Source organism: Anas platyrhynchos, chromosome 27 (assembly GCF_047663525.1).
Source record: "Anas platyrhynchos isolate ZD024472 breed Pekin duck chromosome 27, IASCAAS_PekinDuck_T2T, whole genome shotgun sequence".
Classification (NCBI taxonomy): domain Eukaryota; kingdom Metazoa; phylum Chordata; class Aves; order Anseriformes; family Anatidae; genus Anas; species Anas platyrhynchos.
In genome coordinates this window covers 3,516,686-3,532,568 of record NC_092613.1, presented here as the reverse complement: position 1 = coordinate 3,532,568, position 15,883 = coordinate 3,516,686, and the positions used below count along the sequence as shown (strand labels likewise).

Below are 15,883 nucleotides of genomic sequence, written 5' to 3'. Positions count from 1 at the left end.
CCTCACCCCAAAATTGGGCACCCTGAGGCCACCTGGGCACCCCAAATTGGGCACCCAGCCGCTGTTGGATATCCAGAACCAGGCACCCCCCAGCCACGCAGTCACCCCCAGCTGGGCACCCTGGGGCCACACAGAGCTGTGCCAGGGCTCCTCAGAGGCGGTGATGGCAGCACCCAGCTGAGGCCAGATCTGCAGTGCAGGTGGGCACCGAGATGGGCCCTTGGGGGGGCTCCCTCCTTTCTTGGGGTTCCCCTGGCTGCAGGCTGCGTGGCTGAGTGGCAGGTTCTGGAAACGGGGAGAAATGCCTTTATTTGGGCATTTCACACGAGGACACCCGTGCAGCGCGGGCGGGCGGCCAGCCTGGCTGGGGGGAGGCATGAGGACACAGGGGTGAGGGGGGCCCCACCACCCCCAGCCCCGCTGCTGCCCCCCGGGGTCACACTGCTCATCGGGGACGGGGACAGAGCAGGGGTGTCTGGGGGTGTGGGAGTTTGGGGGTGCTTGGCACCCTGCTGGGGGCACCTATGTGTGGGGGCGTGGTACCCAGAGACCCCATGGGACACCGCAAGTGGGTTACCCTGGGGTGAACCCAAAATGGGCACGGTGGGGCACCCCGGAGCCCTCTGGGCACCCAAACCAGGCACCTTGGGGAACCCAGACCGGGCACCGTGGAGCCCTCAGGTCACCCAAACCGGGCGCCTTGGAGCACCCAAACCGGGCACCGTCCTGGAGGCCCCCCGGAGCCCTCTGGGCACCGAATCGGAGCACCGTGGGGCACCCACACCGGGCACCTGGGGGGCACCCCAAACCGGTGACCCCGCCACCTCCCCGATCCGTCCACCGGGGGGGCTGCCGGCGACCCCCGCCCGCCTCTCCCGTGCGGCTCCCGGCGACCGGCTCCGAGCCCCGGCTGCCGGCAGGGGGCGAGCTCCGGGAGCGGGGCGGCGACTCCCGGCGGCACCGGCAGGCGGAGGGCAGCGGCGGCGGCGGCGGCGGCGGCGGGGGCGGCGGCGGCGGCGGCGGGGGGGCGACCGCAGCGCACCGGGGGCCGGCGGCAGCGGCAGGGGCCGCGGTGCCGCCGCCCGCCCCGCCCCGCTACCCCCCCGCTCCGCTCGGTGCCGGGGCGGCGGCGGCGCAGACAAAGGCGGCGGGGGGCGATGGGCGGCGGGGCGGCGGCATGACCGGGAGGCGGCGGCGGCGGCGGCGGCGGGCAGCATGGCGGCGGCGGCGGGCGGCGCGGCGCGGCGGGGGCTGCTGAAACGGAAACCGAACTTCACGCTGCAGGAGATCGAGATCCTGATGAGCGAGGTGCTCCGGTACGAGCCGCTGCTCTTCGGCGCCGCCGCCAGCACCGTGAACGCGTACGAGAAGCAGAAGATCTGGTGGCGCATCACCAACAAGATCAACGCCGCCGGCCGCAACCAGCGCGACATCGGCGAGGTGAAGAACCGCTGGCGGGGGCTGCGCCGCCGAGCCAACGATAAAATCACCCGGCACCGGCAGGAGCGGCAGGGCCCCGCCGCCCGCCCCGCCGTGCGCCCCGGCACCGGCACCGGCACCGGCCCCGCTCCCGGCCCCGGTCCCGGTCCGCCCGAGCTCGGCCCCGGGCCCGCTCCCGGCTGGGGCCTGCGCGCCGCCGCCGGTCTCGACCCGCCGCTGGTCACCGTCGAGGTGGTGACACCGCACGGTGAGCGCACGGGCACCGGGACGGGGGGCGCAGGGTGGGGAGGACGGGGGCAGCGGGGTGCGGGACCGGGACCGGGGACCGGGACTGGGGGGCGGGGAGCAGGAGTGGGATGGGGAGAACGGGGACAGGGGGACAGGGGTGTGGGGGATGTGGGGGGCAGGACTGGGATGTGGGGCGCTGGGACAGGGGGATGGGGATGTAGGGGGATACGGGACAGCGATGTGGGGGCAGGAACAGGGGGACAGGGGTGTGGGGGCACTGGGAGCAGGACGTGGGGGCACTGGGAGCAGGACAGGTGCACAGAGGGACCAGGGCAGGGCCATGGGCACAGGGACCAGGACTGGGACAGTGATGGGGGAGCACTGGGGCCAGGACAGGGTCACAGGAGAGGGGACAGAGACCAGGACAGCAAGGCAGCCAGGGACGTGGCAGACAGGAGCAAGGGACGGGGAACCAGGACAGGGAACCAGGACGGTGACAGCAGCACTGAGACCAGGCCAGGGACGTGGGGGACTTGGACCAGGACAGGGAACTGGGACAGGGCCGTGGGGGCACAGGGATGGGGACAGGGACGTGGAATGATGAGGGCATAGACACAGACATGGGGGGACCAGGACCAAGGAAGGGACAAGGGACAGTGTCATAGGGATGGGAGGATACCAGGATCAGGCCAAGGGCACGAGGGACTGGGACCAAGACAAGGACATGGTGGAGCCAGGACGGGGACACTGGAGAGCAGCACGGGGATGGGGACGTGGGCAGGACCAGCACAGGGACGTGGGGGACAAACATCACAACAGGGACGCAATGGGATCGGGACAGTGACATGGGAGACAGGACAGGGACATGGGGTCACTGGGACTGGGAGAGAGACAAGGGACATGGATGGAGGTGGGCGAGGGGCACAGGGCTGAGGGCACGCAGAGATGTGGGAAGGAGCAGGACAGGGACCAGGGACACGGAGGGGACCAGCTCCAGGACAGGGTCTCACCACCATAGGGCACCTCCCAGCCTCCTGCCCCAAATCCCGGTGGCACCGCACCCCAGCACTGGGGGCTCCCAAAGGCCACCGTGGGGTGGTGGCAGGACAGGGGACATGCGTCTGCTGGCACCACCGCTCCAGGCAGCCCAGCTGACGTCCACGGGGTGACGGGGAAGCAGCACGGCAGCCCCAGGGGATGTGCCCTGTCCCCAGCGGGTGACAGGGTGTGGGGCTGGGGGTGCCACCAAGGGGTTGACCTGACCACGTTCCCTGCCCGGCCAGGTGTGAAGGAGGAGCCGGTGAAGGAGGAGCCGGTGGAGGTGAAGACGGAGCCTTTCCACGACCCCGCCGACAGCGTCCCAGCGCGGCGGCTGCCCCGTGGCAGCACCCGCCCGCCCGGCGAGGGCTGGAGCCCCCCGCGGCCCCCCCAGCCTGACCTCCCCCTGGGCGGCCTGGGCGGGCAGCCGGAGCCGCCGGGCTGCGACTTCCCCAGCATCATCTTCGAGCAGGAGCCCGAGCACCTCAGTGACTGCAGCCTGGGCGAGCCGGGGGGGGCCCCAGGCACTGCGGAGGGGACCCCCGAAAGCGCCCGGCTCAGCCCGGCCGAGCAGCGCCTCATCCAGTGCAACGAGCGGCTGGTGCAGGAGATGCGAGCCTTCCGCCGGGAGTGCGCCGAGAGCCGCCGCGAGACCGCCGCCGTCCTGCGCAGCATCGCCCAGGCGCTGGGCGGCCTCAGCGCCAGCCTGGCCCAGATCCGCGAGCGCTACCTCGGGGGGCCGCCGGCCCCCCAGCCCTGAGCCGGGACGGGCTCCTCCGGCCCCCACGTCTTTGGTTTCTTTTTTGTCCTCCCACTTCAATAAAACTCAGCGCTGGCCCCCGGATCCCTCTCCCTAGGCTCGTTGCAGACGGCTTGCGGGATTTTTTTTGGGGGGGAAGGGGTGCTGGGACCCAGTGCCCCCCCCCCCCCAAGATGGGGCAGCGTCCCGTCAGCCAAAGCACCCGCAGCGGGGCAGGATCCGATCACAGGAGGAGGGCGAGCACCGTGCGGCACCGGTGGCTGCCGGGACGTGGCGGTCCCAAATTTAGCCCCCGTGGCGCGCCGGGCCCCCCCTGCACCGCTGCGGGGTGTGAATCACACCGAAAATAGCCGGGTGAATCACTGCCTGCGCCGCCTGCTCCGCGCCGCCGGCTGGAAAGGGAGGCGCGTCCCGGCCCCCGCCACGCAGGGCGGGTGGGGGGATCGGCTGCCCTGGGTTCAGATTCCCAGATTTGCTGCTTTTTGCCCCAAAATGTCAGCGGGGGTTGTTTTTGCGCCCCGTTTTTGTGCTGGTTCATCCTGGCTGGTTTGGAGGGAAATAAAACGTTGTGGGGGAGGGGGAGGGCAAAAATAAATCACCTCTTTTTGGATGGAGAAATGCCTGGAGGGAAGAGGGGAACTGACCCTCCAGGCCCCCCCCCCCAAAAAAAAAAAATTGTGCCCCCCTCCCCTCCCCATTGCTCCTAGGGCAGGGGGCACAGAGCCACCAACACGATACAACACGTGGGGGGGGACACAATTTAATGCCACCCGCTTGGGAAGAGCCGAGGGTTCGGGGTGAGCGGGGGTCCCACAGTGCCCCCCCAGTGCCGGCAGGCAGGGGGACCCCCGGCATCGCCCCTCCGTGTGTGGGGCCGCTGGAGCCCGCGGGCACCCACAAAGGTCCCAGTGTGCGGGGCGGGCGTGGGGACAAAAGCGGCTCTGTGCTCCTCGTCCCCACGATGGCCGGGAAGGGCCAGATCCAACCATCAGCCTCATAGGGTGGTGTCACGGCCTGGGGGGGGGGGACGACAACGGGGGCCCCCAGGCCATGCTCGCTTGCCACCCATGGGTGCCCCAGGGTGTCACCAGTAGAAGCGGGGTCCCCCAGGGGGCTCAGGCGCCGGGGTAGCTGGGCTGTGCGGGGACGTAGGGCGGTGGTGCTGCGGAGAAAGGGGGGGTCAGTGAGGGTACCCCCAAAAAGTTTGCCGTGCGGTTGTAGGGGGGGTGCAGTGCTCACCTGTGGGGTTGTAGACGGGGGGTCCGGAGGGGTACATCGGGTACTGGGCGGCGGGGCCGACCGGCGGGTACATGGCCATGGGGGTGAAGCCAGGCTGGGGGGGCACAGGGCCGGCTTTGGGGTCCACAGGGAATGGGGCTGGGGGGGGTGCGGGGTAGCTGGCCAGGGGGATCTCGGGGCCTGCGGGAGAGATGGGGCTGGGGCTGGGATCCACGGGGATGGAACCCAGGGGCTGTGAGCCACTGCCCTGCGCCCCCCCCATCCCTACAACCCCCCCACACCCCAGCCTCCCCCCTGTGTCCCAATCCCTCCCCCAGCCCCTCTGCAGGACTCCCCCACTGCATCCCATATCCAACATCCCTACAGGACCCCACAGCATGCTGAGCCCCCCACACACACACCTTACACCCTGCCAGCCCCACCCCACACCCCAAATCCCCCCCTGATGTCCCTGCAGACCCCCAGGTCCCCCTCGCCCCCCCAAGCCCCCCACCTTGCAGGGGGGTGCGGAGGTGCTGCCGGCGCTGGTAGAGGTAGCAGCAGGAGCACATGAAGCAGCAGACGATGGTGGTGACGATGGCGATGAAGAGCACCACGGCCGAGGCGATGCCCGCGATGGTCTTGGGGCTGGGGGACACCGCGGGGACATGGGGGCGCAGGGCCGGGGGGGGGTGGGGGCACCCGGGCAGCCCCCTGCCCTGCACCTACAGTGGTGCCCTCAGCACCGAGGGGCACCCTTGGAGCACCCCCTTGGGGGGGCAGTGGGACGGGGACATCCGGACAGGCACCAGCACCAGGAACCAGTGCCCAGCACCAGGAACCAGTGACCAGGAATCGGGAACCAGTGCCCAGCACCAGTGCCCAGCACCCCATGCCAGTGCCCATCACCAGTGCTCAGCACTCAGCACCCTGTATCCAGCACCCAAAACCAAGCGCCCAGCACCTTTCACGGATGCTCAGCGCCCAGCCCCGGCACTCAGCACCCTGTATCCAGCACCCAGCGCACAGCACCCTGTCCAGTGCTCAGCACCCAGCACACAGCTCCCCAGGACCCACGACCCAACCTCAAGCACCCAGCCCCATGCACCCATCACTGAAGCCCAGCACCCAGCACCCAGCCCCAGCACCCAGCCCCGTGCAGCCGCGGCACCTGAAGGCGAGGCAGTGGCGCTGCTGGCGCTCGGTGATGAGGCGCAGCGGGTCGCGGCAGCAGTACCGCTGGTGGCACGTGCCGCAGCAGAAAGTGAAGAAGTCGCAGTCGAAGCCGGGGTGCCACGAGCCGTTCCTGTCCACGTACCACAGGCAGTCCTCGTCGCCCGCCGCTGGGGACAGCCGCCCGTCACCGGGGCCTCGGGTGCTGCACCCGGACACCGCCACCCCGGGACCCCCAGCAGCAGCCCACGTCCATGGCCCCCAGGTGCTGGGTGCAGCCTGTGTGTCACTGCCCCAAACCCTGCTCCATCCTGTCCCCATTCCTGCCCCCATCCTGCCCCATGTCCCCACACCTGCCCCCATCCTGTCCCCACACCCCTGTCCCCCTCTCCACCCTGTCCCCATATTCCCGTACCCGGATCCACCCTGTGCAATGCCCCCCGCACACCCTGCTCCGTCCTGTCCCCATGTCCCCATACCTGTCTCCATCCCCTCCCATGTCCCCCCCGTCTCCATCCCCTCCCACATCCCCCCCCCGCCCCCCTGCTTTATTTCTGGCCGGAGCCACCTGCGCGCCCAGAATAGCCCCGGGGACGGGGCCCGGGGGCGGCGGGAGGCGAAGCGGCGCCGGTGCCACGGGCAGCAGCCGGGGCCGCCCCCCCCCGCCCCGCTCCGCCCTCCCCGCCCGGTCCCCACGTGGCTCCCCGCGGGACTCCCCAGAGGGGAAACTGAGGCACGGGCACGGCCCCCCCGGGCCGGCAGCGTGCAGAGCCCTCGGGAGAGCGGGGTGGGGACACCGGGGGGACACCGGGGGGACACGGGAGCCGCGCTCCGGTGGCAGGGCCGAGGTCACCGGGACCCACGAGCGGGCGCCCCGCGGGCCCAGCCGGTGGCACCGGGTCCCCCCACCCCGCGGGGCGCCCCCTCCCGCTCCCCCCCCCCCCGCGTCTCTTACCCAGCGAGGCGGCCACGGCCACCAGCACGGTCCCGGCCAGGGGCCAGCGGCCACCGGGGCCACCGGGCCCCATCCTGGGGGCGGCCGGGGCGGGGGGAGCGGGGCCGGGGTCGGTGCGGCGGGGCCGGTGCAGCCCCGGTGCCGGTGCCGGTGCCGGGGGGAGCGCGGTGCCGCCGCAGGCCCGCAGTGACGCCGCAGCCCGGCGGAGCTCGGTCGCTGCCCGGTGCCCCCCCGCGGCGGCGCCTCCAACCGCAGCCAACGGCCCCGCGCCCGGCCCCTGCCCACCCCCACCGGGCGGAGCGGCACGGCCCCGGCACGGCCCCCGCGTCCCTCCTGCGCCCCTCCTGCGCCCCTCCTGCGCCCCGGGGCCTTCCCCTTCCCCTTCCCCTTCCCCTTCCCCTTCCCCTTCCCCTTCCCCTTCCCCTTCCCCTTCCCCTTCCCCTTCCCCTTCCCCTTCCCCTTCCCCTTCCCCTTCCCCTTCCCCTTCCCCTTCCCCTTCCCTTCCCTGATGGGAACGGGGACTGGGACGGGGACAAGCATGGGGATGGAGAGGACAAATCCTGAGGGGCTGTCGAGGACAGGAGTGACCGCAGGGAGATCCCAAATGACCACGTTTATTAGAGAAAAAAGCCCCAAATACAATGTCTTTGTACCGCAGACCCTCTTGGGGTCACCGATGAGGGGACACGGGACAGCAGGTGGGGGCCAGCCCCAGCCACCCCATCCCAGCCCTGGGCACCGCAGGGTGCTGGGGGCAGCTGTGCCTCCCCCCGGTGTCCCCAAGCCCGGGGAGGTGTGTGTGGGGGGGGGGGCAGGACAGCCCCAGCCCCCTGTTCCCAGCGCCCTGGGCCAGCCAGGCCATGCCCCCCCGGGCGGGGGGGGGGCCGCGCTCACACCTGTGTGACAATCTCACCGTTCTCAGGCACGTAGACCTGCACGGGCACGCCGTCCGGGGAGCGCCGCAGGACACGGATCGGGGGCGCCTGCGTGGGAGAAGGGGCCCGTGGGTGCCGGGACCCCACCCCATGGCGCCCTGGGGGGCACGGCCCCAGGGAGGGATGGGGGGGGGCTGTGGGGGTGGCAGAGTCTCGGCAGCGAGTCCTGACCTGCCCCGCGTGAGCCCCAGGGAGGAGGGGAGTGAGGCAGCCCCAAAATGTCTGCGGGAACCCTCCTGTCCTCGTGGGAACCTGAGTCCCGCTGGTGGGACCCTGGCTGTGGCTATAGGGACCTTCTGCGGCCCCTCGTCCTGCCCCAAAGGGGCTTGAGGACCTCGGTCCTGGCCCCAAGACCAGATCATGAGACGCTGGTGCTGTCCACAGGATCCAGTTCTGCCCTAAGGACCCTTCTGGGACCCCTGTCCTGCCCCGGGAACCCCCTTGGGACCAGCTCCTTTACCTGGAGATCTTCCCCAGTCCTGTTCTAGGGACCTTTGGGGGTCCCCAGCCCCACCCCAAGGACTCTCATGGGTCCCCAGTACTTCCCCAGGGGCACCTCGGGACCCTGGCCATGCCCCAGGGCCCCCCATAGGACCCCGGTCCTGCCCCACCGCAGCCCCCTGTCCCTGTGCCACCAGCGGGTGACACCGCACGTCCCCCACCCACCCGCAGGGCAGCACCCAGGGCGTCCCCACAAGGCGACAGCCACCTCGGTGCCCCCCACCCGCCTGTCCCCCGCTGTCCCCACCCCACTCCCTGCGCCACCCCGGCCCCGTGCCCTACCTGAGCCCGCAGCGGGGCCCCACGGATGGGGGGGCCGTCACGGGGGGTCCCGCCGCGGGGTCCCCGGAAGGCGCCCTGCCTGTCGAGGGAGTGGGGCCGGGCGCCCCGCAGCCGGGCGCGCTGGTGCCAGGACTTGAGCTCCTCCGTCACTGCCGCCTTGGAGAGCCCGCGGGCACCCGCCGGCGCGTAGTCCTTGAGCGAGGGGGTGCGCACGATGCGGCTGTGCGAGGGCACCAGGCGCTGGTAGCGCAGCGGGGCCAGATCCTGCTCGTAGAGGAAAGCCGGGGGGCCGGAGGGTGGCAGGAGCCGGGGGGCACCCCGGGGGTAGTAACCAGGTTCGGTGAGGGGTGGCGGGGCTGGGGGGCGCGGGAAGGAGACGTCGGGGCTGCTGCTGCCCGGGGAGGTGGCGTGGGAGATGCTGGAGACGTCGGAGATGCTGTCGTCGGAGCCGGAGCGATGCGTGGGGCCGGGGGGCGTCAAGCAGGAGGTGGGCACCGTCACCGTGTAGTACGTGGGGCGGCGGCGGGGAGCGGTGCTGCGGCCCCGCGGCTCACCGGGCTCCCAGCGCGCCTCCACCCTGCGGGCACAAGGGCTGCGGCTGCCTCCTGCCCTGCTCCTCCTGCCCCCGGGACAGGGCGGCCGGGAGGGCGTGGGGTGCTGGCTCCCCGGGGGCTTAGCTCCCTCTTCCTCCCCAGGGATCTCTCGCCATCCTCCTCACCCCAGGGTCATCGCCAGCCTCCCCGTGGGGTTATCTCAGCCCTTCTCCCCATGGGTTTGCTCCATCCTCCCCATGGAGGTGCTTCCTTCTTCACAAGGGGTTGTCGCCCTCTTCTTCCCCGTGGATCTGTTTCCATCCCACCCATGGGATTATCCCTCTCCTCCTCCCCATGGGGTTACCTCCACCTTCCTTCCCCTGGGTTTCTCTCCTTCCTCCCCATGGGGTTATAACCGCCACCCCACAGGGTTATCCCTCTCCATCCTCCTCCCAGGAACCCTCGTCCCCGCTCCGCGCACAGGCCATACCTCAGGGACTGGGATTGTCCCCGCCGGCTCGGTGGCTCCGGGGTGCTCGGGGCGCTGGAGCCCGCCTGCCGGCGCAGCACCAGGGTCCGGATGGGGACGAAGCGGTACGGAGGGACATCGGTGGCCCTGGGCGCCAGCGAGACTGTGAGGTCAGGGCTGCCAGGGGCGGTGGCGACAGCAGGTGGGGACGTGGGGCAGCACCGGGACCCCCAGGTTTCGCTGTCCCCAGGGTCATCGCCGGCTTTCTTGGCCTTCTCGTAGGGCCCATCGAGGCTGGTCTCCCTCCAGGGGCTGGCAGGTGTGGGTGGGTGCCCCGGCCCCTCCACCTCAGAGCACTCCTCGGGGACTGAACGGGGCCGTGGGGAGGGGGACGAGGACGGGGACAGAGATGGGGACCCCCGCGGGGTGCCGGGTCCTGGCAGCTGCGTCTCCTCTGCGGGAGAGAAAAAGGGTTGGGGTGGAGGGAGAGGGAACGGGACAGGGCTCTGTGGTGCCCCCCACCAACGGCCCCTTACCCTCCTCCAGCAGGACGGCGTCAGACAGCGAGCTCTCGTCCGAGGCGCTGAGCTCTGCGGGGCAGGGGACAGCGGTGGCACCGGGGGCTGGCACCGGGGGCTGGCACCAGCTGCAGCCCCTGGGGCTGGCAGCGGCCCCACGCTCCCACGGCCCGGCACCCGCCGCCACCCAGCGCGTCCCCATGGGCCCCCACTCCCCTCCCGCGCCCGCCTGTCCCGACACGCTCGGGGACGGTGGCGGGACCGGCCGGGCCGGCTCAGCCGAGCCGTGGCGCTCGGGGCAGCTCCCAGCCCTGCCCAGGCGGCTGCTGGCACCCGCCGCGGACGCAGGGTTGGGGTGCGCTCGCGAGGTCCCAGGGGGAGCACAGCGGGGTGCAGTCACTGGGGGGTGTTGGGGTGCTCCCATGAGGGTGCATCCACCACGGATGAAGGTTTGGGGCGCGTTCACAAGGGCGCAGTCACTGGGGGGGGGTGTATTGGGGTGAATTCCCCGTGGGGAGGGCACAGCGGGGTGCCTGCACCATGGATGGCATTTTGGGGTGCAGCCATGAGGTGCCTCCATCAGGGACGGGGCTTTGGGGTGCACCCATGGGGGAAAGCGTATCGGGGTGCGTTTGGTGTGGGAGATTGGGGTGCACTCAGTGGGGCACGACCCCTGGGGACAGGGTGCCAGCAAGCAGCCAGTGGGGACAAGGGTTGGGGTGCACCCAGGGGGAGCACTGCGGGGTGCACGCAGCAGGGACGGTGCATCGGGCTCCACACAAATGAGTCAGTTCCTGACCCCCCCTTAACCGAAGCACCCCCGGCCTCACCCTGAGCACCCCCGGAGCCGCTGGCGGGCAGGGGCCGGTGGCCGGCCAGGAGGCGGCACTGGCTGAGGGTGTTCTCCAGCTCCTTCAGCTTCTTCTCCTCCTTCAGCGCCGCCGTCTTCCTCCTCCGGCGCAGCTGCTTGCTGATGTTCTCCTCCCGGCACAGGCGGTGGGCGGCCTTGGCGATCTGCAGCTGCAGCGCCAGGTCCCGCTCCAGGGCGCTCAGAGGGTCCTGGGGACAGAGGGGACGCTCGGCACCCCCGCACCCCCTGCCCCGTACCCCAGAGCCACGCGAGCCCGCGGCCACTCACTTTGCCTTCTTCACTGGGACGGGCGCGTGGCCCCCCGCACCCCGAGGAGCAGCGCACCTCCCCTGGGACCGGGTGCCGAGGGGTCCCCCGGTCACTGCCTGCCCCTTTTTGGGACCCCCCCCTCCCCGCTTTGCACCCCCGGTCGCCCCTCACCGCCCCGCGCAGCACCAGGGTCTCGTCCAGCTTGAAGGCGGCCCCGATCCTGCGCCGCACCTTGGGGGGCTTCTCGCCGGCCTTCAGGGGGAACTCTCGGGGCAGCGTCCCCGTCAGCTCCTGGGGACGGCACGGGGACGCTGAGCGGTGTCCGGGGGGGTGGTGGGGTGGGTGTCAGGGCCCCCCCCAGACCCCCCCTGCACCCCGCTCACCGCCTCGCGCAGGCAGAGCCGCCGCAGCTCCTGCACGCACGCCTCCAGCGCCTGCTGCTGCCGCCGCACCCGCTGCGCCAGCTCCTTCAGCGGGGACACCGGGCTGCCGGGGCCTGGGCGGACGGACGGACGGACGGATGGACGGATGGACGGTCGGATGGACAGACGGGCTGAGGCACAGCCCGATCTCCCCCCTCCCTGCCTCAGTTTCCCCCCCTCCACCTCCCCATTGGCCCCGGTTCCCGGTTCCCGGTGGCGGGACGGGTGCCGGCTGTGCCCGTGGCTGCTCTGGCCGTGGTTTCCCAGCAGGGGGGGGGGTGTGGGGGGGGGCAGGTTTCACCCTGACTCAGCCCAGCCCGCAGCGAAACGCCGCTGAGTCAGAGCCAGCCGCAGACCCCGGCCCCCCCCGGCCCCCCTCCCTCCTCCAGACTGGGAACCCCCAAATTTCCCAACAGCAAATTCCACCCCTGCCTGCCCCCCCCCCCCCCAGCCCCTGCACAGCCCCTTGTCCCCTGGGGGGGGGGGATTGGTCACAGTTTTTACACCACCGCCGTGCCCCTGGTTGTGGGAGGGGGCACCCATTGCACCCCGGGCTGCAGAACCCCTTTGCCCACCCCCCCGGCCCCCCCCTGCTCACCCGAGTGCAGCATGATCCCGCTGTCGGTGTCGCTCGCCTCCTCCCTGCCCTCCATGCCGGACCCTGCGGGTGACAGCGAGCAGACGCCGTGTCCCCGCGCCAGCCCCTGGCCCCGAGCACCCATGGGTGCTGCCCCCCCCGCGCTCCCCCCGGCCCCCAGCATCTCCCGTACGGCTCCGCCACAGCTGCTGCACCGGTGGGGGAGGAAGGCGAGGCCGTGTTTGCTTTGCCTTCCTGTAGGTCCTACGATAAACAAAGGTGTGCAAACACGTGCCTGGCAGCGCGGGCTGCCGGGATGAGCCCCATCCCAGGGGCAAAGGTGGCGGGGGCGCGGGCCGGTTTCGCTGGGTGCCTCTCCCAGTTTTTATTCCTTCCCCGTCTGGGCTGCAGGCATTTCCCGTGGTGGGGGTGGCCACGGGATTTGGGAGCCTGCCCCCAGCCCCGAACCTGGGGTCCCCTCCTTTAGGGCAGAGCGGGTGGGACACGAGCAGCCGGGGGGGTGCCAGGGGCACTGTGCCTCAGTTTCCCCGGTGGGATGAGCCACACTGGTGAACACCCAGGGAAACTGAGGCAGGGCCGGGGGCTCGGTGGGCTGGCTGGGGGGTGTTAGAGGGGCCGGGACCCCCGGTGGGCGCGGGGCTCAGCCAGGGCCGGGGCTCGGCCTTACCTGGGCGCCGGCGCGGCGGGGCTCCTGGTGCGGGCGCTCGCTGCGGCTCTGCTGCGCCCGGGCTGTGGGGACGTGTTTTGACTTGAGACGCAGGGGAGGAGCGGGTGAGCAACACCGGCCCCACCGCCGCGGGGCCTGCCGGCTGCAGGGCTCGGCTCAGCGCGGCGTGGGGCGGCACGGCGTGGCAGGGGTGAGCGTGGCACGGCACGGCGCAGAGCACCCTGGCGTGGCACAGTGTGGCGTGGCACCGTGCAGTATGGCTTGGAAGAGTGTGGCACGGCATGGCACGGCACGGCATGGCATGGCATGGCAAGGCATGGCACAGCTTGGCATGGCATGGTGCTGGGTGGAGGCCCCATCCCAGGGCCAGCAGCACAGGGCCGGTCACAGTGCAGTGGCACCGTCCCCACCCCTGCCCATGGCCCCTGGCTAGGGACATCTGCCCCAGGGTCCCCCAGATGCCACCGCCATCCCTGTCCCTTCCCGCACAGGGACCCGCTGGGTGCCAGGGAGCCCCGCAGGTCCTGCTGGCCTGTCCTTGTCCCCAGTCCCCCACCTCTGCCTCATGGGGAGAAGCACTGACCCTCCTCCTCCTCCTCCTTGGGCAGGGACAGGGATGGGGAGGGGAAGGGAGAAGGGAAGGGACAAGGGCAGCGGAAAGGCGAGGGGCAGCACGAGCTGTGTCTGGCTGAGCCGAGCCGTGCTGTGCCAGGTTGTACCATGCCGTGCTGAGCTGTGCCATAGCCGGCTGTGTCACGGTGTGCCAGGCTGTGCCGTGCCATGCCAGGCAGTGCCAGGCCGTGGGAACGGCAGGGCTGCGGCTGCCGGCGCAGTGTGAGATGAATCAGGGTGGCTGGCACGGGCGAGTCAGCCACATCCTGCACTGCTGCGTGGGGCAGGTGGTGGAAAGTGTGCCTCAGCTGTGCTGGCAGGTGCCACGGGGACAGGGAAAGGCACAGGGACAGCAGTGGGGTGCGGCAGGACCACCCACCCTCCTGCAGCATCCTCAGCCCTGGGGGGAGCGCGTGGTGGTCCCTGAGGAGGAACCGAGCAAAGAGCGGGGCTGAGACCTGGCACGTGGGGCCCTGCACCAAAAAAGGGTGAATTTGAAGAGAAATGGCTCAGGGCTCCGCTGGGAGGGCACGGGACTGTCCCCAGCACCTGGGGACGCACCATCGCCCACGGCTCAGTGTGGCCCAGCTCAGCCCCGCGGCAGCTTTATTCCCCAGGCAGGCTGTGAAAAAGAACACAACCGACACCGCTGTGGGTACGCCTACAGCTGTATTCGTTTTCTGCAAGACCAGAAGCAACCCGAGGCGCTGCCCGAGCCGTCCCGTTTAGCTCCAAGCCTGGTGGTGTCTGTGCAGCGGTGCCTCCTTGGTGGGACCTCACTCGCTGCCCGCACGGCCCCAGCTGCAGCTTTCTGCCCACACCGGGACGGCGCAGGAACCGGGACGGGACGGCGTGGCCAGGGGCTGCCCCTCGGGACCCCTTTGGAGCAGGTGAGCGCAGCACTCGGGGGGGCTGGAACCACTGCTGGGGCACCGGGGCTTCCCCCGAGAGGGGACAAACCTCAGCGACCGCTTTGCCGAAGCATCCAAGCACCCCCCTGGCTCTGTACCGACAGCACCCCCCCCCCCCAGCCAAGCCACGTTCGTGTCCCCGTCCCCCCTTACGTGCCCGGCCGGGGGTTGGGGACCGCGGGGAGCTTCGTCCCGCTGCCGGGCGAGGGGCTGGAGGCGGTGGTGGAGGGGGGGGTCCTGGCACCAAGGGCGGGTGGGCAGCGGAGGCGCGGGTCCATCAGGGCGTAGATGACGGGGTTGACGCAGCTGTTGGCGAAGGCCAGGCAGGTGCTGGTGGCCACCACCCAGCGCAGGGTCCCCTCCTGCCCCGCCGGCAGCGCCAGCGTCCCCTTGGCCAGGAGGAAGAGGAGCACCTTGCAGGCGTTGAGGGGCAGCCAGGAGCAGATGAAGGCCGCGACGATGGCGACGATGACGCGGTGGGAGCGCCGCACGCCCCTGCCCAGCCGCACGTGCCGCTGCAGGCGGCAGTAGATGGAGCAGTAGCAGAACGAGATGACCCCCAGGGGCAGGAGGAAGGTGAGGAAGACCATGGCCAGGCTGAAATCCTCCCCGTCCTCGTCCCAGCAGTCGTCCCCGTCCAGCCGCCGGTACCAGAGCGCCGGCGCGCCCAGCAGGAGGGAGACGGCCCAGATCAGCCCGCAGGCAAGCGGGACGTGCCTCCTGGAGCCCCCCCGCCTGGTGTCCAGCACCTTCCAGATGACCAGGTAGCGCTCCACGCTGAGCGCGGTGAGGAAGAGGATGCTGGAGCAGCGGTTGACGCTGATGGCGTAGCTGCTCGCCTTGCACAGCCCTTCCCCGAGCAGCCAGCGGTTGCCCCGCGCCCCCGCTGCCACCCAGAAGGGCAGGGTGCAGACGAAGACGACGTCGGCCACGGCCAGGTTCAGCACGAAGGTGTCCACCGCCCTCCTGCCGCCGCTCCTCTTGGCCAGCAGCACGATGACGAAGAGGTTCCCTGCGAAGCCGAGGAGGAAGATGAAGGAGTAGAGGACGGGGATGACCACGGTGGTGAAGAGCTGCTCCGGGCTCCCCGGCGCGGTGCCGCCCGCCGGGTACTCGTAGTCGGCCGAAGCCTCCGGCTCCTCGGTGGCCTCGGGAGCCATGGGGGTGGCCGAGCCCCGGGTGCCCCCCCCTGTGCCTGGGTGGTGCTGGCGGTGCCCGGCGGTCGGGTTGTTGATCTGAGCTCTGCTCAAAACAGGCTTCTGCACTTCCTTTCGTACGGGGCAGGGTCCGCGGGGTGGATGGGTGCCGGCAGGCACGAGGTGAGCCGCAGTTAATTTTGGAAACAGAAAAACAACGAGAAAAACAGCCAGAGCACAGCCAGCCCCGGGAGGAGGGTGCAGGACGGCTCCATGCCCACGGGGACGGGCAAAGCCCCGGCAGTGCCGGCCCCGGCCCCATTCCTCAGCCCTGGGGGGCACCAAGCAGCAGCCGCAGCTCCATCAC

The 15,883-nt window shown here is 71.1% G+C and overlaps 4 protein-coding genes across 5 annotated transcripts; 1 reads left to right on the top strand and 3 right to left on the bottom strand.

Moving 5' to 3' along the window:
- Positions 1-1,012: 1,012 nt before the first annotated feature.
- On the top strand, positions 1,013-3,550 carry LOC119713946 (uncharacterized). The gene is made up of 2 exons (XM_038168319.2): positions 1,013-1,687; positions 2,952-3,550. Exons 1-2 carry the CDS (start codon positions 1,216-1,218, stop codon positions 3,464-3,466), a joined length of 987 nt encoding a protein of 328 aa, XP_038024247.2. The 5' UTR covers positions 1,013-1,215; the 3' UTR covers positions 3,467-3,550.
- Positions 3,551-4,210: 660 nt separating this feature from the next.
- SHISA4 (shisa family member 4) lies at positions 4,211-7,167 on the bottom strand. The gene is made up of 5 exons (XM_038168321.2): positions 6,813-7,167; positions 5,856-6,027; positions 5,199-5,332; positions 4,706-4,885; positions 4,211-4,628 (listed from the first exon to the last, which is right to left on the bottom strand). The coding sequence occupies exons 1-5, from the start codon at positions 6,883-6,885 to the stop codon at positions 4,582-4,584; spliced, it is 606 nt and encodes a 201-aa protein (XP_038024249.2). The 5' UTR covers positions 6,886-7,167; the 3' UTR covers positions 4,211-4,581.
- Positions 7,168-7,410: 243 nt separating this feature from the next.
- Positions 7,411-12,940, bottom strand: INAVA (innate immunity activator). Of its 2 annotated transcripts, none has more exons than XM_038168318.2 (9): positions 12,858-12,940; positions 12,191-12,253; positions 11,554-11,666; positions 11,342-11,461; positions 10,881-11,109; positions 10,069-10,122; positions 9,554-9,986; positions 8,531-9,107; positions 7,411-7,795 (listed from the first exon to the last, which is right to left on the bottom strand). In XM_038168318.2, exons 2-9 carry the CDS (start codon positions 12,243-12,245, stop codon positions 7,703-7,705), a joined length of 1,674 nt encoding a protein of 557 aa, XP_038024246.2. In that variant the 5' UTR covers positions 12,246-12,253; positions 12,858-12,940; the 3' UTR covers positions 7,411-7,702. The 2 variants fall into 2 exon arrangements, with proteins under 2 accessions (XP_038024246.2, XP_071884379.1); XM_072028278.1 differs by having other exon boundaries at positions 11,357-11,461.
- A 1,063-nt stretch (positions 12,941-14,003) lies between these two features.
- On the bottom strand, positions 14,004-15,540 carry GPR25 (G protein-coupled receptor 25). The gene has a single exon (XM_072028639.1). It carries the CDS (start codon positions 15,538-15,540, stop codon positions 14,530-14,532), a length of 1,011 nt encoding a protein of 336 aa, XP_071884740.1. The 3' UTR covers positions 14,004-14,529.
- Positions 15,541-15,883: the final 343 nt, after the last annotated feature.

What these genes read in the sequence shown, in the direction of transcription:
- SHISA4 (XM_038168321.2), bottom strand. Translation starts at nt 6,885, where the DNA reads ATGGGGCCCGGTGGCCCCGGTGGCCGCTGGCCCCTGGCCGGGACCGTG. An exon ending in GGCCGTGGCCGCCTCGCTGG is followed by an intron (nt 6,028 to 6,812) that starts GTAAGAGACGCG and finishes GGCTGTCCCCAG; the next exon opens with CGGCGGGCGACGAGGACTGC. An exon ending in CCTCCGCACCCCCCTGCAAG is followed by an intron (nt 4,886 to 5,198) that starts GTGGGGGGCTTG and finishes TCTCTCCCGCAG; the next exon opens with GCCCCGAGATCCCCCTGGCC.
- LOC119713946 (XM_038168319.2), top strand. Translation starts at nt 1,216, where the DNA reads ATGGCGGCGGCGGCGGGCGGCGCGGCGCGGCGGGGGCTGCTGAAACGG. An exon ending in CGAGGTGGTGACACCGCACG is followed by an intron (nt 1,688 to 2,951) that starts GTGAGCGCACGG and finishes CTGCCCGGCCAG; the next exon opens with GTGTGAAGGAGGAGCCGGTG.
- GPR25 (XM_072028639.1), bottom strand. Translation starts at nt 15,540, where the DNA reads ATGGCTCCCGAGGCCACCGAGGAGCCGGAGGCTTCGGCCGACTACGAG.
- INAVA (XM_038168318.2), bottom strand. Translation starts at nt 12,245, where the DNA reads ATGGAGGGCAGGGAGGAGGCGAGCGACACCGACAGCGGGATCATGCTG. An exon ending in GGCTCTGCCTGCGCGAGGCG is followed by an intron (nt 11,462 to 11,553) that starts GTGAGCGGGGTG and finishes TGCCGTCCCCAG; the next exon opens with GAGCTGACGGGGACGCTGCC. An exon ending in GGACAATCCCAGTCCCTGAG is followed by an intron (nt 9,108 to 9,553) that starts GTATGGCCTGTG and finishes TTGTGCCCGCAG; the next exon opens with GGTGGAGGCGCGCTGGGAGC.